The following is a 20119-nucleotide window of genomic DNA, read 5'->3' as shown; positions in this document are numbered from 1 at the left end:
TTTAAATCATCAACATATACAGCAATAATTACGCATCCGGATGTTGTTTTCTTAATGAAAACACAAGGGCATATTGAATTATTTACATATCCCTTTTTCATCAAGTGATCACTTAGCCGATTTTACCACATTCGGCCGGATTGCTTTAACCCATATAATAATCTTTGTAATTTCACAGAATAACATTTTTCGGGTTTTGAACTTTGTGTTTCAGGCATCTTAAATCCTTCAGGAATTTTCATATATATATCACTATCAAGTGATCGATATAAGTTAGCTGTAACAACATCCATAAGACGCATTTTNACACAACTTCTTGAATTTCCTTATTTGTTCCAATGATGTTTAAATCATCAACATATACAGCAATAATTACGCATCCGGATGTTGTTTTCTTAATGAAAACACAAGGGCATATTGAATTATTTACATATCCCTTTTTCATCAAGTGATCACTTAGCCTATTATACCACATTCTGCCGGATTGCTTCAACCCATATAATGATCTTAGTAATTTCACAGAATAACATTCTCTGGGTTTTGAACTTTGTGCTTCAGGCATCTTAAATCCTTCAGGGATTTTCATATATATATTACTATCAAGTGATCCATATAAGTAGGCTGTAACAACATCCATAAGACGCATTTCTAAATTTTCAGATACTGCCAAGCTAATCAAATACCGAAACGTAATTGCATCCATCACAGGAGAATACGTTTCTTCATAATCAATTCCAGGCCTTTGAGAAAAACCTTGTGCAACAAGTCGAGCTTTATATCTTACTATTTCATTTTTCTCATTTCGCTTTCGAATAAAAACCCATTTGTATCCAACAGGTTTTACACCTTCAGGTGTAAGGACTATAGGTCCAAAAACATTACGTTTATTTAGCGAATCCAATTCAACCTGGATGGCATCTTTCCATTTTATCCAATCCTGCCGATTTTTACATTCACCAAAAGATTTTGGTTCATGATCTTCATTATCATTTATGATGTCGATTGCCACATTATAAGAAAATATATCATCAATTTCTTCTATATCTTTTCGGTTCCATATTTTTCCAGTATTAATATAATTGATAGAGATTTCATGATTCTCGTCAGTTTGTGGTTCTGACAAAACATTTTCATCATCATGTGTTTCTTCAGGAACATCATTCTCTATTTTGTGATCATTATGTGTTTCTTCAGGAACATCATTCTCTATTTTGTGATCATTGTGTTTCTCTATGAATTTTCTTTTTCGAGGATTTTTATCCTTGGAACCAACTGGCCTTCCACGCTTCAGGCGTTTAATGACATCATGACTATCTTCAATTTGTTTCTTCGGAATTTCAATTCGAGCAGGGGCATTTGCAGCATGTATATATGATTTAGTTACCCCTTTTGTGTCTGCAAATGCATCTGGTATTTGATTTGCTATTCTTTGCAAGTGCACAATTTGCTGTACATCTTTTTCACATTGTTTTGTTCTTGGATCCAGATGTAACAATGATGATACATACCATGTAATTTCTTTTTCGGTATGTTTCTGTTCTCCCCCTAACATTGGGAAGATTTCCTCATTAAAATGACAATCAGCAAAACGTGCTGTGAACACGTCGCCTGTCTGTGGTTCAAGATATCGAATGATCGATGGACTATCATAACCAATATAAATTCCAATCTTTCTTTGAGGTCCCATTTTCTTTCGTTGAGGTGGTGCAATAGGCACATACACCATACATCCAAAAATTCTCAGATGAGAAATGTCTGGTTCTTTACCAAATGCAAGCTGCAATGGGGAGTATTTATGATATGCACTTGGTCTGATGCGAATTAATGAAGCAGCATGTAAAATTGCATGTCCCCATATAGAAATAGGGAGCTTTGTTTTCATAATCATTGGTCTAGCAATCATTTGCAGACGTTTAATCAATGATTCAGCCAATCCATTTTGAGTATGTACATGAGCAACAGGATGCTCAACAATGATTCCCATAGACATACAATAATCATTGAAAGTCTGGGAAGTAAATTCACCAGCATTATCAAGTCTAATTTTCTTGATTGTATAATCGGGAAATTGATTCCTCAATTTTATTATTTGAGCAAGTAATCTTGCAAATGCAACATTTCGAGTTGACAATAAACATACATGTGACCATCTGCTGGAGGCATCAATCAATACCATAAAGTATCTGAATGGTCCACATGGTGGATGGATTGGTCCACAAATATCACCCTGAATACGTTCAAGAAACATTGGTGATTCAGTTTGGATTTTGGCTGGTGATGGTCTTATAATAAGTTTTCCAAGAGAACATGCTTTACATTGAAACTTATTATTCTGAAAGATCTTCTGGTCTTTCAATGGATGACCATGTGTATTTTCTATAATTCTTCGCATCATTGTTGAACCAGGATGTCCTAATCGATCATGCCAATTGGTTAATATTGAAGAATTATCAATTACCATGTTTGATTCAATGGGACGTATATGTGTATAATGCAATCCAGTAGGGAGCATTGGTAGTTTTTCAATCACATATTTCTTTCCTGATTTATATGTGGTAAGACACATATATTTCTCATTCCCTTCATTCATTGTTTGAGTATCATACCCATGGGAATATATATCATTAAAACTCAACAAATTTCTTTTCGATTGTGGTGAATATAAAGCATCATTGATCAAAAATTTTGTACCATTAGGTAACAAAAATTGTGCTTTACCACATCCTTTAATCAAGTCTACAGGACCTGATATTGTATTCACCATTGTTTTTGTTGGTTTTAGTTCCAAGAAATATCTTTTATCTCGGAGGATAGTGTGCGTTGTACCACTATCAGGTATGCAAACTTCAGCTTGGTTCATAGCATTCTCCATATTTGAACTTCAAAAAAATATGCAATGAAATAAAATTACTGACAATAAAATACAATACAATATAACACACTATAAAACATTATCATACGAGTATATGAAAAAATAAAATATTTTACATATTTATTCTACCAGCAAATTGATCATTATCTGAGAAATCAATCAGAAAATCTCCAGCATCAAAATGAGTTGAATCACTCAAAGGTTCACTGTGTTCAGCAAAGTTGGTTTCCTTTTCTTTCCCCTTTATTGATTCTTTATAAAGTTTACAAAGGTGCTCAGGGGCTCGACAAATACGGGACCAATGTCCTGGAGTACCACATCTGAAACAAAAACTTTCAAATCTTTTTGAGTGATTCTCATTAACACTCATATTCTCTTGATGCCTTTTCGGTGGATGGTTTGGGACGCTCTTTTGAGAGATGAGTTATAAAAATAACTATCTCGATTATTTTCAAAACCACGGCCGCGTCAACGACCACTTCCACGTCCACGTCCACGACCACGACCTCGATTTTGTCCTCGACCAAAATTTTGTCTATAACTTTGATTTTTGTTTCCAGGTTTAAATTCATTTTTGTTTACGACATTTAATTCAGAAAATTCCGTTGAACCAGTGGGTCGTGCCTGATGATTTCTCATTAAAAGCTCATTATTCTTTTCCGTCACAAGGAGACAGACGATTAGTTCAGAATATCTCGCAAATCAACGCACTTTATATAGTTGCTGTAGAGTTATATTTGATGCGTGAAACCTGGAAAATGTTTTTTCAAGAATTTCTGATTCTGTAACCTCATGTCCACAAAATTTTAATTGCGAGATTATTCGATACATCGCCGAATTGTAATCACTTACTTTCTTAAAATCTTGGAATCTCAACATATTCCATTCATCACGGGCGGTCGGAAGTATAACTTCCCTTATATGTTCAAATCTTTCTTTTAATCCTTTCCACAGAGCCATGGGATCTTTTTCGATGAGATATTCACATTTTAATCCCTCGTCGAGATGTCGACGTAAAAATATCATGGCTTTTGTCTTTTCTTGTGATGTGCATATGTCATTTTCTTTTATGGTCTCATTTAGACCTATTGACTCAAGATCATTTCTACATCGAGAGTCCATGGCATATAATTTTTCTCCGTAATATCAAGAGCAATGAATTCGAGCTTTGCCAAGTTTGACATGGTGCTACTAAAAAAATTAATGATGCATTTTATTAGTTAATGAATATTGCAATACAAAGTAATGGATAAACAACAAATACAAGCATTCGTAAAAATAAAGAAAACACACGAGGAGGATATTCTCCGATAAGTACAAGATTCGTGAGTATTATAACCAAAATAATTAAAAATAACTTTGTGAAAGCCATCTTCTTTTTTCTTCAAAAATTTGATGAAGAATAATTTTAGAGAAGAAGAGAAAGTTGAAGTGATTGAATGTGTTTGTGAGATCATATTTATAGGGCAAAAACTAGCCGTTTTGTTACCGTTTATGACCGTTGGTGTACAAAAAAAATAAATGTATGTATTTGTATAATTTTATGGTAATAATATGGTGTATATAATATTAGTCATGTTTAAACAATTATGTATATCATATCACATTATTATAATGATGTGTCATAAGATATTTTGTTTAAAAATCTTATAAACTTTTATACTTGTCGTATCTCTTACCGGGAGTGTGGGATGTCGTCTTAACATCCTCCCAGGATTTATAACAAGTTTTTTGAAAAATTTATTTTTATTATTTATAATAACAGTATATTATATATTAAATATATACACAATAAATAAATAAACAATAAAATAAATATTATTACTTTTGTTATCTTTTTCTTCTGTTTTGGAGCTTGGAAAAATATGGAGGACTTTTAGAGCTTCGTGCCGATAACGTGTTGTGAAAAAGTAAAAATTTACGGTAAAAAAGTAAAAATCTCAAACTCTCAAAATTATCACACTACACACTTTATCATATTTTTCTCTCAACTCAATTGTGTTTTTCTTCACAAATGAGATATCTATTTATAGAAATTCTTTACAAATAATCCAAAAATAAATTAAATCATTATCTTCATCATCACACACAAATTTCAATATTCAACACCTAATTTTACCTAATTTTCAACATTCAAATATTCAACATTCAATATTCAAATATTCAATATTAAAATATTAATTTTCAACAGAAATATGTGATACATAAATTCCTCGAAAAATATATATATTATCATATATAATCAAAAATTAGTATAAAATGTTTAAATATATTATCGATTTTATATGTTTCTTACGTTTTTATTATTATTATTATGAAAAGACTCGTAAAATTCAGTCAATTTAAATGTGATAATCATTCGAAAAATGAGTTTCATTGATCAAATTATATTTTTTGTCGTGTGTCTATTTTTTAAGAGTATGTCTCTTGTGAGACGGTCTCACGAAATTTTATCAGTGAGACGGGTCAACCTTACCGATATTCACAATAAAAAGTAATACTCTTAGCATAAAAAGTAATACTTTTTCAGGGATGACCCAAATAAAAAGTAATACCGATATTCACAATAAAAAGTAATACTCTTAGCATAAAACGTTTGGTACGTGTGATGAGATAAGTAAATGATTAGTAGTTAGAGTGATTAAAAAATGAGAGATATGGATTAATAATATGGTGGGATAAATAACATGTGTTTGGTATGATTTTAAAATGATTGATTAATTTTGTAAATTTTATTGCAATCACCAAAATGTCCCAAGTGTTAGTTAAATATATATTCTTAAAATAATTGGATAGATAATTAAATATTTATAATTATAATTTACATTTATTAAAATTAATTTAAATATATTTATTAAAAATAAATTTGTAAATATGCATTTACTTTAATAATTAAAATAGTAATAATGTTTTGAATGTTAATGTTAAANAAAAATTTAAATATTATATTAATTATTAAATTTTCACTAATTTTAATTTTCATATTATATTGAAGAAAACAATTTGAGGGTATTATGGTTAATATACAATCTTATCATTATCACTATTCAAAAATTATACATTATCACACCTTTGAGGAAGGATATTTAATCACACAAGTTAACTAAAAAATTAAAAAAGAATTTATCCTAAATAGAAATACAACCAGTGAGACCGTCTCACACAAGTTTTTGTCGTTTTTTAAAAATAAAAATAAAAAGATATAACAATAGTCATATTTCTATTGAGAAATTGGCCTTCAGTCCCCAGCCGTCGTTTTTTTTTGTGTTCAGTCCCTAGGTACTTTTTTAGTACCACATTTCCACATGAAGTGTACCACAATTTTTTGTTTTTATCGTTAAATCAATTAAAATTATTAGTTAACTTTATAAACCTTCAATTTATCTCCATAAATAGTCTTACATTAAATTTCCAACATCTATACCTTTAAAGTTAGAGACCATATAGATTTGATTGATATTTAACAATTAAAAATAATAATGATGATGCCTTAAAAAGTTATCGATTGGGTGGTTAATTTAAATATTAGTCTATGAATAGAACTAATATACTTTTATTATTTTTGTAAAAAATTAAAGGGTTTTTTTTAATAAAAAAATTACAATTTTGATATAGTGTATTCGATATGATGCTGACATGACACCAATATTATGTTCATGTGTATAATGTCGTATCAGTATTTTCGAGAAAAATAGACTAATATTATCAAAATTCGAAATATATTAGACTATGATCCAATTTTTAACAACAAATAAGACCAAAACTGCAAGAATGAAAATATAAATAACACAAATTGCAAATTTTCAAAAAAATAAATAAAAATATGTTCCACCCTCGTGGATCTACGGTCAATCCTAATGGCTGGAATATAGAGTTGGGAAAAGCAAGTCTCCGGTGCGCCTGAGATTACCCAGTCAACTTTCTAGAATTTTATAAAAGTCTAACATGCAGATAAAATTTTGAAAAATAAAATGTAAGACTAGAATTGAATTTTTAGACTCTTTGGGACTTAGAATTATAGAACAATGATTATGCAAGGGAAACGAGATGTTATCCATATAAATATCGTAAAAGTGTATCTAAGAATGAATATTTATCAATATATACAGTGTGTATAACTTTTTCCAGTGAAAATTTCCCCATTATGCACAAGATAAGAACAAATTGTGTTTGAATGTGAAGCTCCATCTGATTTGGAACTTGGGATTTTTCAAGCCCGAACGAATTTGATAATATAAAACAAAGTTGTTATTTTAAATATTGTATTTATTATGTTATTGTCAAATAAAAATATTGACACTATTTCCATATAGAGAGTTCATTCGTGAGCCGACTGCGATCTGAGCTCGATGGTTCGTGCTCGAGTCCATTACTCTTTTAGTTGACCTCGAGGTTGTGGAATTACAAGAGCTCAACCAATTCTCACCCCTTCTTGAATAATGGTAGCAAGTTCGAAGGGTATTCTGCAAATTTGACTAAATTTATTCCGAGTGATTTCTATTGTCAAATATTTCTTACTTAACTCAAGGAAGAAGGAAGACTCAGCTGCCTATTCAAAGAAAATACATCTGCTGCTTTACACTATCATACTGTGTTTAAAAAAAAAAAAAAAACTCTTTCAAATTTTTCTTTTTTAAAAAAACAGAAACAAAAACAACCTAAATCCACGCCTACACTTCCATCAATGAACCAATGGAAGTAAGATTTTTGATGAATCAAAACACGAAACCGAAATTCCAAGAAATAAAAGACAGGTCTTCAACCGCATTGTGTTCTTGAAACAGAGTAGTGAAATTTCAACGGTAATTTGGACACGTCTCCTTCAAGTATGCCGGGAGGGGGAGAGAGCAGAATGAATACCAATCACTTTCAGTCTTCTCGAAACGAATTCATTTGTTTCTTTAATGTGCCCACAAAGACGTTTGGCAGAATCACCATGCATGCCATGAATAGAGTGAACTGCAAAAATGAGGGGGGAATAGTTCTTGAAGATATACACAATCAGCAAATTTAAATGACTTGAAAAAAGATTACTTCAAACATTGGAATTTCAATAAACGGAAACAAATTTAAAATGGGTACCACGTTTATCATTTTAACGAATGGTAGACACAAGTTCTAGTTGATCGATGCCATCTATCCGTAAGTTAATAATTCCTTATGCTGACGTTTGTGCTGTTTTTTCGGAAACAAAGCAGCCATGATGGTGCCCGTTAAACGTTAATAGTTCATGGATAAGAGGCACTCATATCAAATTGCATCACAAGATGGAGAACATATTGGAACAAAGGATTTCGTTTTGGACCTTGTGTTTTGAGTCTTGACACCTCCTAAACCTCCCTTTTACCAACAAAAGATGATACTATTCCATTAATTTATCTGCTAACTTCCCTCGAACATTGTCATAATCGTCATCCTCATTCCTCACCACCTTCATCTCAAGCTCAACCTCTATCTGATCATCACCACTCGAGGATATACAACCCAAACACAGTTATACATTTAAAATCAGGCTATGAGCATCGCCTTCTCACACCACCTTTGCTATTTTTACTACTGTGCTTGGTGTTATTGAGTTATATTTATGGCCGACTGTAGCATCCCTTTAGTCTCTTGTTGGCTAAAGTTGGTCTCAAATTTTATTATAATTATTATTTTTATTTCGGATGATTGATGAGGGTAATGAAGGAATTTCATCTCAAAACAAATGGATGACAAACTCTCGCGCCAAGGTAGGATAAAAACTATAAGGAAAAATCACAGGATTATGCCACTTGGATGATATAAAGGAGAATCAAATCCAACCAAAGAAGTAATGAGATAGCAATATTTTATCGATCTCTTCCATCCCCAACTAAACACAACCATGTTGAGTATTGAAACAAAGACAGGATTGATTTTTCATATCACAAAGTAACTTTACTCCGGGAAGCAGAAACGAGGACATTAAAATAATCAGGCGCTTACTTTAGAATCATCTACTCAAGAACACATACACGATAAAAACATCAAGAAACATACCACAAGAGGCAATGTCAAAAAACTCCAGATTGGCCACAAAGCAAAACAGAACCTGAATAAAGAAAATGTGCCATATATGAAAAAAAAATGAAATAGAGTTGAAAGATGAGGATTATAGTTCTTACAGGCAGAAGGATAGAAGCCCAATCAATGTAATAAAAGGTAGGGCAGGTGCACTTGAAGCATCCCAAATTTCAGTAGACTTTCGGAGTCCCCAAGCAATCATGCTTGTGTACCAGAAAAAAAGAACATTCATACCAACACCTATCAGTCCCACACACAATGGTATCCTGCATAAAGAACACAGAAATTATATTTTACAAGTTATGATATGCCTGAAATGTCAATCAAATTCTTTAAAGCATGAAGTACACCATTTTAATGTTCGCGTGAACAATGTCGAATGTTCATTCATTCTTTTTATTTGTTTTTTGCGTGAGATAAAGAACCTAGACTCAGGCTCTCTGTCTGGGATACCATGTTGAGAAGAAACGGAGCGATTGAATTATCAAAATCGTTATAACTATCTTTCTTGTACAGAAAAATATACCGTTAACGACTTAACTAATTAACTGGCTTACAAAAATCTAACTCCTAAAGCCCACAACCCACCATTACAAGATACATATATTTTCAAACATAAGAAAAATAGGAGATAGTCGTATTCCTCTATGGCACTTTTTTCTTTTGCCGTCCATTATTTTCCATTCCCAAGTCAAAGAGCAACAAATTCAAGTGGCCCAACAGATGGGGACATGCGAAAGGGGAAACCATAGCTTAATGGAGCAAATACTATAAAGAAAAGCATTTTCTTGATCCAAAGGAAACTCATCATTCTCAATCCTTAACATTTGTTATTTTGTGATTATGTATGTTATTTTAAGGCTATACAATGCACATTCAATGGTGATATAGCTAGGGCCTCACTACAATACAACTTTATTAGGAATATACTACCCCTAACCACATTATATAAGAATGAATTCTCTATCACCCATGGTGGCCCCAAAACTCAACACATAACAACTCACAGACCTTAATAAGAATAAAAAATAGGCGTAAATAATTCACAATAAAACCAAAACCATTTAGCAAATTTTAGAAAACAATTTATAGATCAATCAGGTTCACCTATTCAAACCTTAAGGAATGTCACGATTTTTCCAGGAACAATTACGGAGACAGCCGGAAATCGGTTATTTGCTCTCCATTTTTAAAACTACGATTCTCCAAATCTTCGAGAAAAGAGAAATAATTGAATTACTAGATAAAAAAAACTGCACCAACCTATAACACATACTTATCTCAAATTATTACATATTGGTTATCAACTATCAAGAATTATGAATTAGTAATTATTGGTAACTCGTTTCATGATCGCAATAACTCAGAGGCATTTCATTACAACATTTTCTGCATTCGTTCATGGAAACAAATCTTCCTTTCCATCTATTATGATTACACATTTTTCCCGCTTACCTCATTCACCTGAATCTTGCTAAGATAAATAACAATATTCCATATTCACAGTCATACCTTTTGATTCGATCATCGTGCCACAGGAGGTATATGAAATTTGACCTTCTATCCCCATAATATATGATGAAAATTACAGAGGAAATCCAAAGAAAATTCTCCAAGATTTCTACCCATCTACGACTTCTCGAAGATGAAGGCGATCGATAAATTAGCCTCGAACATGCATCATCCTCAAGGTCATCACCACTTGAGGCATAACCTTGACTATGCCTTTGCCTCATGTATCCACCCCCAACCGGTGTTCCACCAGACATATTCACTAACCAATACTTGAAAAGGCAAGCGAAAGAAGTTGTTCTCTCCACAAAATTAAACTAAAATTCCTAAAATTCAAAGTCCAAATACAGATGAATGGCAGTAACTTTACCACACCAAAAGCCTAATTTAAAACAACCAAAGAACTCCACCAATCGAACAGTACCGCAGACTGTATATTCCTACATATAAACTTAAACCCACTAAGCATCTCTAAAGTCAAAGCCACACGCGGAAAAAAAAATCAAAATCTCACAAAACCCACATCAATGACAAGTAGAAAAAGAAAAACTTCCCCTGTATCGATGAATTCTTGGAGGAGTATCCAGCAAACGTCACCCTTCGGTTTCCCAGATAAAAAAAATACTCAAATGATCAATAATCAACAAAAATAATAAACGTTTATATACAAAAGATCCGCGTGAGCGAGTGAGGGAGGGAAGGAGACGGGGGGTTTTGAAAAGAGATTTTGTGGACAACTCAACGACTGCGGAAGACCGATGGATCAAAATTAAAAGAATGTTACAACAAAATAATAATAAATAAATAAATTAAAGAATGTTTTGATTCGAAATTTTCTTTTAACTTTTCTTCCCCGTCAAAGTTAATGTTTAATTTCGGCAAAATAATTGGCGTAATTTTTTTCCCTCCAAAATTTTGCTATAACCATAAATTAATGGGATTGTCTAACTCATATTGTATGTAAAAAGTCCATTGTCATTATTATAAAATTTATATTCATTACAATTAGTTTTTTTCATTATTATAAAATTTATATTCATTACAATTAGTTTTTTTAAAAAAACTTTGGAAATTCGTTATCGTTATCTTTAATACGATCCGAATAAATCCAAAGTTTCTTGGTACGCCATTACAACCAGTTTCTTGTTGTAGTAGGAAATGTCTATTTTTCAAAACAAAATTCAACAATTATTGAATACACCCAACACAAAAGTCAAAAAATTGTTCATTTATGTGACCTGTTTATAGGGAGGATTGGAATCCAAATTGGCCATGTTTTGCGGATATTTTTTTTGATAATTTCAATTTTTTTATTTAAGATTAGTGATTGAAACATTTCTATCATTTAGACAATAATTGCGTGCCTTCACATCTCCAAAACGGTCACTAATTTAAAAAAAAATTTACATACTCTAATCACAGCAGAGTGCATTCTGGTATGATTTGGGATTTAGATACTCTCTTGTGATTGAAAACACATTATCTAGTAATGTGTATTTTTATACAAGATGATCAGTTCTGATGAACCTCACACAGCGTCAGATAAAATTGAAAAATTGTCAGAGAAAACGAGATGATCAGTCGATCATCTCGTGTAAAAAGTGCACAACACAAAATGCTGTATTTTCGACCACAGCAGAGGATCTAAATCCGTATCATTTGATATTTCCTGTATCTCCTCCCAAACACATAATCAACCATAAATCATCACATCCCGCATTCGGCTTTTAAAATTATATCTCTAATAAATATTTTTGGCGGAATACTAAAAACATATTCAAAAAAATAGCGTGTATTGTATCCGTCGAACCGGTGTGCCAACTTGCTTAATGGCGTGGTATCATCTCGATACAAAACTATACATGAGAAGTAAAAGATAAATTTCCGATTGATTTAATGTGTCAACAGCTGCATAAGTTTAAGAAGTCCAACAATGTGGAGTATAAAACATCAAGAGACAAGTACCCCAAGAATTTCCTACTCTCAGATTCGCCATTCGATAGGTCTGAGTGAAATTTGTGTTCTTCGGTGGGTCCGTCATCCATTATCAACCACCAAGAGATGCATCCATCAATGTTATCAGGGTCTACATGAGCCACGAGACTAACTATTTCACCATGCTCCAGCTCGAATGCAAGGGACAAAAAATCTCTGTTCGCTTTGATACCAACAACGAGGGCCTCCTCATGCAGCCACTGGATAATATGGCTAGCAATCTACAACAAAATCTCTTTCAATTTTAGTTAAGAATATCCATTTAACACCTAACATGCTTTGTTTTGTAAGAATCCATTCCATGCATTTCATATTCCCTAAATAACATTGAAAAGGGTGGGCAAAGGAAGAGTAAAATGCAGTTCTAAACAAAAGTTAGTGTGATGCTGCTTTGTCTCAAAGAGAAGAACAAGAAACACTAAAGGGGGTAGAAAAATAATATTTGTTGCATCAAAACTTCTACCACCCAATACAGATTATGCTCTATCCCAGGGTAGAAATTTCGAAGAAGCAAGCAAGAAAAATATCTTATTTTTAAAAGCTAAACTTTTGTTCCCCCATCTCCATTGTGATAACTTCAAATAGGAAAGGCTGAAATCTAGCACTCAAGCAACGAACCTTGGCATAATGAACAGATTCACCTAACCTAACCAGATAAGTTGCATAGGCTTGTTTAATATAAAATCTTACCAAACACAGAAAAAGCAAATGAAAGCAGCTACTAAAACAAAACATTATCGTTGTTTATGCAGAAACAGGAAACATCAAAGATGCACAATTGATAAGAGGCCTGGGTCTTTATGATAATAATATGCAACCTTAACTCTTCATTCTACAGACTAAGCATAACTCTATAATGCATTAATTACCTGCTGAAGGAGTATTATAGGAAGATCTGCCAAGTCACAATTGTATCCATTAACAGCACAAAACCCGTCAGCCTTACCTTTGAAAAGGCCAACCACATTTGGGGCACCTTCCCCTTCTACCTTGATGGAATCATCAATCACCACCACCTTGGTCCAAAACTGAGATCTTACATTCTTCATGTTGCCAGAAGAACACAACTGAAATTGGCTTCCAGCCTGAAGAATGGATTGAGGTATCTTCATCGAGAGTATCCAGGTAGATGAACGAGAGCGCCAAGTGGGATGAGAAATCAAGTGAATATATGGAGTCCTGCAAACCTTCAAAAGCATATCACTTCTAAGATAGAGTAATTTTCTATGTGATTGTAAATTCTAATTTTTTTACTCTTACACTGTTACACATCATAATGTAAAATACTGACAGAAATTAATAGCATAATACCAGACTTTCCAGCACTAACAGAACTTTATTTGAGAAGATTCTGTGAGCTATAGACATGCAGAAATGGCCAAGAATGTTTGAGCTGTCCTTTACTGATTGACTGGCACTTCGAGTTCCAAATGAAGATGTAGCTGCATTTTTTGATCTGACGAAGGCATATTCATGATATAATTGTCTCAAATAAATCTCAAAACCAACTCGGTTTGGAATCCCTGATATCATCGCTTTCTCTATCCCTGCTCCAAAATTTAGCCCATCAAATGATCCCAAAGCTTCATCTGTAGCTTCATTAGGTGAATTTTTGTTCGATGCACGGGAAGTTTGATGAACTTGATCGGATATTAAAAGTGAAATGGAGACAGATTCTTCTTGATCAATATTAAGGCGTAAGTAGTTCTCTCTGATACCGGTTAAATTGGCAGCTAATGATGGACTACATGCTTCGCGATTTACCAGATCGAACACCTAAATCAGTGCAACGAAATACAAAAAATAGTTTAGACATACACAATTTTAGTAGAAATCTCCTCTTTAAAGGGATCTATAAAGTAGATGTTCAGCAGCAACTCTAGAGAGAACAGTTACAAATTGATTTACATGTTCATCATATATCGCCCTATATACGTCACGGAGAATGGAATGAATTTCCCTCACACATTTATCATCACTTGCATGTTCTTTTCTAGTTTCTTTGGCAGATTTTTCAGGCAAGGTCTGTAGCTTTGTCACATTATAGCCGAGAAACTCAAAGTGAAGAGAACGGCGTGAATTTTGAGGCAAATTTACAGCAAGCATTCCAGCCGCATCATGCTCAACAAGAATTGTAGACATAGACGATGGACGGAAAGCAGAAGCCAAATCATTTAATGAACTGTCAGATAAATCAATGTAGAAGCCCTCCTTTCCAGAGGCAGCAGCCACCAAACGGTGTCGTTTAACTTTCCAATTTTGTTGCAATCTGTCATCCATGAGAAATGTGGCCAAAAGTTCAACATTAAGAGGAATGAAAAATTATGTCCGACGTATGGTACTTGTCTTGTGCACAGAAAAATGGAAGTTTTTTACTTCCATGGGACAATCCAGATTTACCTAATAAGGGCACCATAGAATCTAGCTTCTCTGGCCACCTGCTCTTCCAATGCTTTAGCAGATTGCTTGAAAGTTTTACCAAGATGCTAAACCATGAAAGAAAGAATACAAACATAATGCATCATAGCATTGAAATGCAGAAAAAAATAGACAACAGCCTGAAATACACTCTCAAACCTGCTAAGAAAATACAAATCGATATACCATACCAAAAAAAAAAAGAAAAACAAATCATCACGGCTGTAATAATACAAGACTAAAACTGGAAAAAATTGCAGTCTATAATAAATAAAATACCCGAAAACTTTGTAGCTTGGTTGCTGTAGACACAGCGAGGTCAGAGAGATGCTCGTAAGGCAACTGCTTTGGCCGCGTCATGCCAGCTACTGTTACAGAATCATTTGCCTCTACCTATATAAACCATATCATATATTCAGTGTAGTGAAAAACAAAATTTTGGCCATACTTCTCTTTGAATCCCTCCATTTACCATGTTTCTTGTTCAAAATTATTATCTCATGATTACAGACCGCAAATAGAGATCTGGCAGAATGAGCCAAAAAAATCAACTTCCAAATAGTTCATCAAGGTAGCCCAGCCTGTCAGACTAATCTTTAAACTATAAGACATCGGAAAATCCCACTATCATGCTTACTATAATCAAGAGAATTGAAAGTTAGAATGAAGTCCGGAAATAGGTTGATCAAAATGCATATGAGCTAAAGCCAAAAACGCAATAAAGAACTAAACACTCAAATTATGTAATACTACAAGCTAATCAGCTAATTCTCTCAATTTGATAACAGAACACCAAAAACGTGTAAAAGCGGAGTAACCACAGTAACAACGCCATGATTCATCCTACAGGGTAAAGTTTGACCATGATTAATGCTACTATGTACACTCAATTAGATTTAGTACCTACTTTGTTTTGGTCTATTCATTGTGTACAAGCTAAATATTGAAATCTGCTAACAGAATATAAAAAATGTGCAAATTTTTAAAGGTAAATAAAGGAAAAAAGTCATGAACTCATCATTTATCCTACAGTGTAACAGGAGGCATGCGTAGGCACCATCTAAGAAGGTAGAACCTTAAGTGGGTATGTCCGCAGCTGAGGGAGGTGGTTCACTTTCCATATTTTCCCATGCTTAAAGCTACTTTGCACCCTCAATTAGGCCATACTAAGGATTCCTGGGAGGACGCCTTTTACATACTATCCTTAAGAATTTGATTTTCATAATAGCAGTCCGACTTAGACTATGATCTTTATTATCATATTTAAGTTACAATTTGTCTACAAACGTGTAAAGAGAAATTATCATACTATAAGGAAACTATATAACCTTTTCAAAAGCTATATTAGTCGAGCCTTGTAAAACATCTTTTAGCTTATTAACATGAAATTCGGAATCAAAGAAGGAATCCTCCTCCTCCACACTAAAATTTTAAATTGTACAAAGTGGACATATTACACGCACCCACTCATGTCAAGTAAGTTATAAATCATCCTATTTGGGATTTAAAGTACAAACATGCGGGAAAATAGATTGGCATATTCACATGTGTACAATTCAGTCAATTTACCGTATTAATGAGATCGATGATAACAGAGAGCTCTTGGTGAGCAAGCTGTAAATTCTCGACTAAGCTCTGCCATTGCCATGATTGCTGATTGTTGGTTGTAACATCCTTTGCAGAAGTCGCACCTTCCTTCTTCTGCTTCTTATTGGGATCTTCTCTCTCCACCACCCAAGCAAAATCAATTCTCCGTATCAAGTTTACTCTCTTCTCATCATAACCCACATCACTGCCACACATATAAGAACATACACATCAGTCATCATCTATATGTCAATCAATGCATAATATGCAATGGAAAAGGAAAGTGGGCAAGTCAGACAGTGGAAAGCGTTCAAAGCCATTTTCCTCTATAGCATCCAGGCGTTTTATTGGGAGCTTATCAAGAGAGACTTTAAGATCTTTAAGATCTTCGGCCATTTATCTTCGAAAGATTTCAGAGAAATTTACACCAATAGACGTGAACCAGAGATTGAGGAGACAGAAAGAGAGGTCTCTCAGCAGCGAAGCATTAAATCATGACAGTTGACAAGGCCTTCGCAGAGATTTGGGTATGAGTGACAAATATAAGCAGTTGTTGTCTGAAATGTAGAAAGAATATGTAAGACAATTAAAATGCATTGTATGAAACAGAAACAAGTAACAAAAGAAAGCTGAATTGTTGAAATTCAAACGAAAATAATAACAATAGAACATTTCTATCGAGGGTCATCCTAACCACTAATCGCCCCAAAAATATTTGTGTGCTTTATCTAAAACAACCAATCGTATTGCATTTTTTTTAAGTTCAGTTTCTTACATATCATTCACCAGTTTTAAAACCCCACACAGCTTGTGAAAATGACAAACTCTGTTTTAGCAAAAACAAACATAAACTGCCCCAGGAAAAATAACAATGCATCTGTCCATTAGCTGAGACTATACAGCCTTCTATACATCCAAAAGTTCATCGGCCTATCCCAATAGATGCCATTCCAAGCAATGATGCTAAACAATCCAAATTTTCGCAAGAAAAACATTCAGATTTGCTCAACACGAAATTTGATTTCATGGAAATAGTGAGTGTGCGAGGAGAGAGGACTCAAAAATCATCCACCGTTACCAGTGAAATCCCGGAAATAAATAAACAGACAGGAATTATACACTTTCGATCGAAGTCGCAACCACTATAGTCTGACCTAATTCTTGAGTGAAATCAAAACTGGAAGCCATTTACACACGACATATAATGAAAAGCAAGCCACAACAAATGTACCTGAATCACATCATCGTCAGAAATTAGGCGGCGGCGGCGCCACTACAGGGGACGTATCGCAAAAGCTCCGGCAGAAGCAATGCCTTTGATTTTGCAGTAAATTTTCAATTTTACCAATCTCGTTGATAGGAATAGGCGAAATGGGTTTGGGAAAGAAAGCGCAGCTTCAAGTTGCCAGGTAACGTTTCATGATACGAATATGTAACACCCACCTACTCATCAAAACGTCTGGAGTGCACATTCATTCTAACGTTAACCCTCGTTATTTGTCGATCCCGTTGTCCACCCATTTATCATTATTATTATTATTTTATATTAAATAAATATAATTTCAATTTATTTACACAATGTAAATGACTATTACTTAAAATAAATAATAATATTATTTTTAAATATATTTATTACGTAAAATAATTTTATCTTATATTATGACTATCATTTATTTAAAATCAAAATATTGTTATAAATTTTTAATGAAAGAGTACAACATATAAAAAAACACACTTGCATAAAATTAAAAAACAACACAGAAATTAAACGTAAAAGAGAAACTGTAAAATACTAATTCAAGGATTGTTGTTATATTGTGATCAAATATGTTCAACTAAGTCGGCCCGAAGTTGGTGATGAACATGACTGTCACGTAGTTCGGAATTTGTCCGGAGATAATCATGAAATCCTCGGTTTGAGCCCTGGACTGGTTGTGGAGGGTGAATTTTTCAAGTCGTTGACCAAAAAAGTGCCCGGGGATTTCGAAGACTTATTATCCCGGGCAGAAAAATACATCAACATGGAGGAAGCCCAGAAGCAGAAGAGGGAAGCTGTAAGAAAGGAAAGGGGAGACCGGGTAGCTAGGCCCGAGGAGAAAGGGCAGAAAAGGACTAATCCAGGACACTTCTCTCACCACGTGCCTCTTAAGATTACCCGGGACAGAGAGGTTCAGGAATGCAGTAGGGATCTGGCCCCGGACGTCATCTTCATCGTTGTACCAATTTATCAAGTGACCCCCTTCATCTTCAACAATCATGTTGTGCAAAATAATGCATGCTAACATAATATGTTTTAACTTTTTTCTGTACCAATAATGAGCTGGACCTTTGACAATTGTTCATCGAGCTTGGAGCACCCCGAATGCTCGTTCAGCATCTTTTCTTACGGCCTCTTGTCTTTCCTTAAACAACCTCTTTTTTTAATTTATTTTTAATTTTTTAATTTTATTTTTTTTCAAATGTAACTGTTTGAATTAATTGTTTTTATAAAAAATATTTTAAAAAAAGATAGGATAGTATGGAGAGGTGGGCCGTTCCTTTTATAAAAAATATTTTAAAAAAAAGATAGAATAACATTTGGAGGTGGGCCGTTCTTGTCTCCAACTTTGCACTCACTTTTCTTGCGTTTGCAATGTACGCACAAGTGGTTGTATCTGGCGTGTGATTACACGCCCCAGTTTGAAATTTTTTTAAAAAAAAAAATTTCATGTGTTAAAGGAATTGAACGGCAGTACACAAGTGGCAAATACATCGTGTTATAACACTATATCACATTGGTTTTAACACTAATTTTATGTTATAACATCACCAATTGAACTCCAATGCAGATGCTCTTATGAAGGTTGTTTTTTGGTATCATTTTTATTTTTATTTTTATTTTTATTTTATTTATTAATTATCAAAAAAATCAAAATTTTAATTAATCAAATCAAACATATTATTATTTATATAAAAATATTCTACATCATATTCAAATATTTTAATATACACAATTATACAATTTACAATCACATCGAACGAAGAATAAACATAACATCCGTCATATATTTATTATTCTTTTTTTAAACACTTATTCTTAGTTTATGAAACATGTTTTTCAGCTTGTTGTTTATTTTTTAAAAAAATTAATATTTTTGAGATGCATACATATATATTTTTAAAAATTATGTAACATGTTAATTTTTAAAAATAAAAAATTAAAAACTAATCAAAAAGATAAGTAATTTAACACAAAAAACTAAGGTAAAATTGCCTTCAAATCTCAAACTAAAACTTGGGTTTGTGATCGGTTTCCGTCAAAAAAATATGTGGTCATATTCTTTAATTCAAAAAAAAATTCTATATTTTTTGAGTCCACGTGTCTTTTGAAAATCGGTACAAAACATTGAAAATATAGTACTAATATATAATATTTGATTATCAACTTGTTAGGATCAAGTAATTACCACTAGACCAAAAGTTATAGCTGTTAGTCAATAATCAACTTTATTTCTTTATACTCATGATTGCGCATAGAATGCACTCACTTGGGTGCTAATGAGCCGGACTGTTAAGCTCATGAATCCGAAAAGATGAGTTTCTATCTGCTCTTGCTCTCACATATCCCTTATGTATCAGTTTTACTCTTTTATCTATTGTCAGCTCTGTCCCAACAGATATAGTATTACCCATTAAGATGTGATGTCCCTC

At 33.2% G+C, this 20119-nt stretch overlaps 2 protein-coding genes across 4 annotated transcripts; both read right to left on the bottom strand.

Moving 5' to 3' along the window:
* Positions 1-7406: 7406 nt before the first annotated feature.
* LOC140984264 (uncharacterized) lies at positions 7407-11200 on the bottom strand. Its single transcript, XM_073451547.1, has 4 exons — positions 10430-11200; positions 9019-9183; positions 8894-8945; positions 7407-7831 (listed from the first exon to the last, which is right to left on the bottom strand). Exons 1-4 carry the CDS (start codon positions 10684-10686, stop codon positions 7742-7744), a joined length of 564 nt encoding a protein of 187 aa, XP_073307648.1. The 5' UTR covers positions 10687-11200; the 3' UTR covers positions 7407-7741.
* Positions 11201-12113: 913 nt separating this feature from the next.
* LOC140984246 (mediator of RNA polymerase II transcription subunit 17-like) lies at positions 12114-17854 on the bottom strand. Of its 3 annotated transcripts, none has more exons than XM_073451519.1 (9): positions 17661-17854; positions 16728-16986; positions 16412-16634; positions 15122-15235; positions 14825-14910; positions 14333-14693; positions 13736-14200; positions 13294-13611; positions 12114-12645 (listed from the first exon to the last, which is right to left on the bottom strand). In XM_073451519.1, the coding sequence occupies exons 2-9, from the start codon at positions 16823-16825 to the stop codon at positions 12331-12333; spliced, it is 1980 nt and encodes a 659-aa protein (XP_073307620.1). In that variant the 5' UTR covers positions 16826-16986; positions 17661-17854; the 3' UTR covers positions 12114-12330. The 3 variants fall into 3 exon arrangements, with proteins under 3 accessions (XP_073307620.1, XP_073307629.1, XP_073307638.1); XM_073451528.1 differs by having other exon boundaries at positions 17670-17845; XM_073451537.1 differs by having other exon boundaries at positions 12317-12645; positions 13371-13611.
* Positions 17855-20119: the final 2265 nt, after the last annotated feature.

Source organism: Primulina huaijiensis, chromosome 1 (assembly GCF_012295235.1).
Source record: "Primulina huaijiensis isolate GDHJ02 chromosome 1, ASM1229523v2, whole genome shotgun sequence".
Lineage (NCBI taxonomy): Eukaryota > Viridiplantae > Streptophyta > Magnoliopsida > Lamiales > Gesneriaceae > Primulina > Primulina huaijiensis.
The sequence above is the reverse complement of the archived record's forward strand: the minus strand, read 5'-3'. Positions and strand labels throughout refer to the sequence as shown.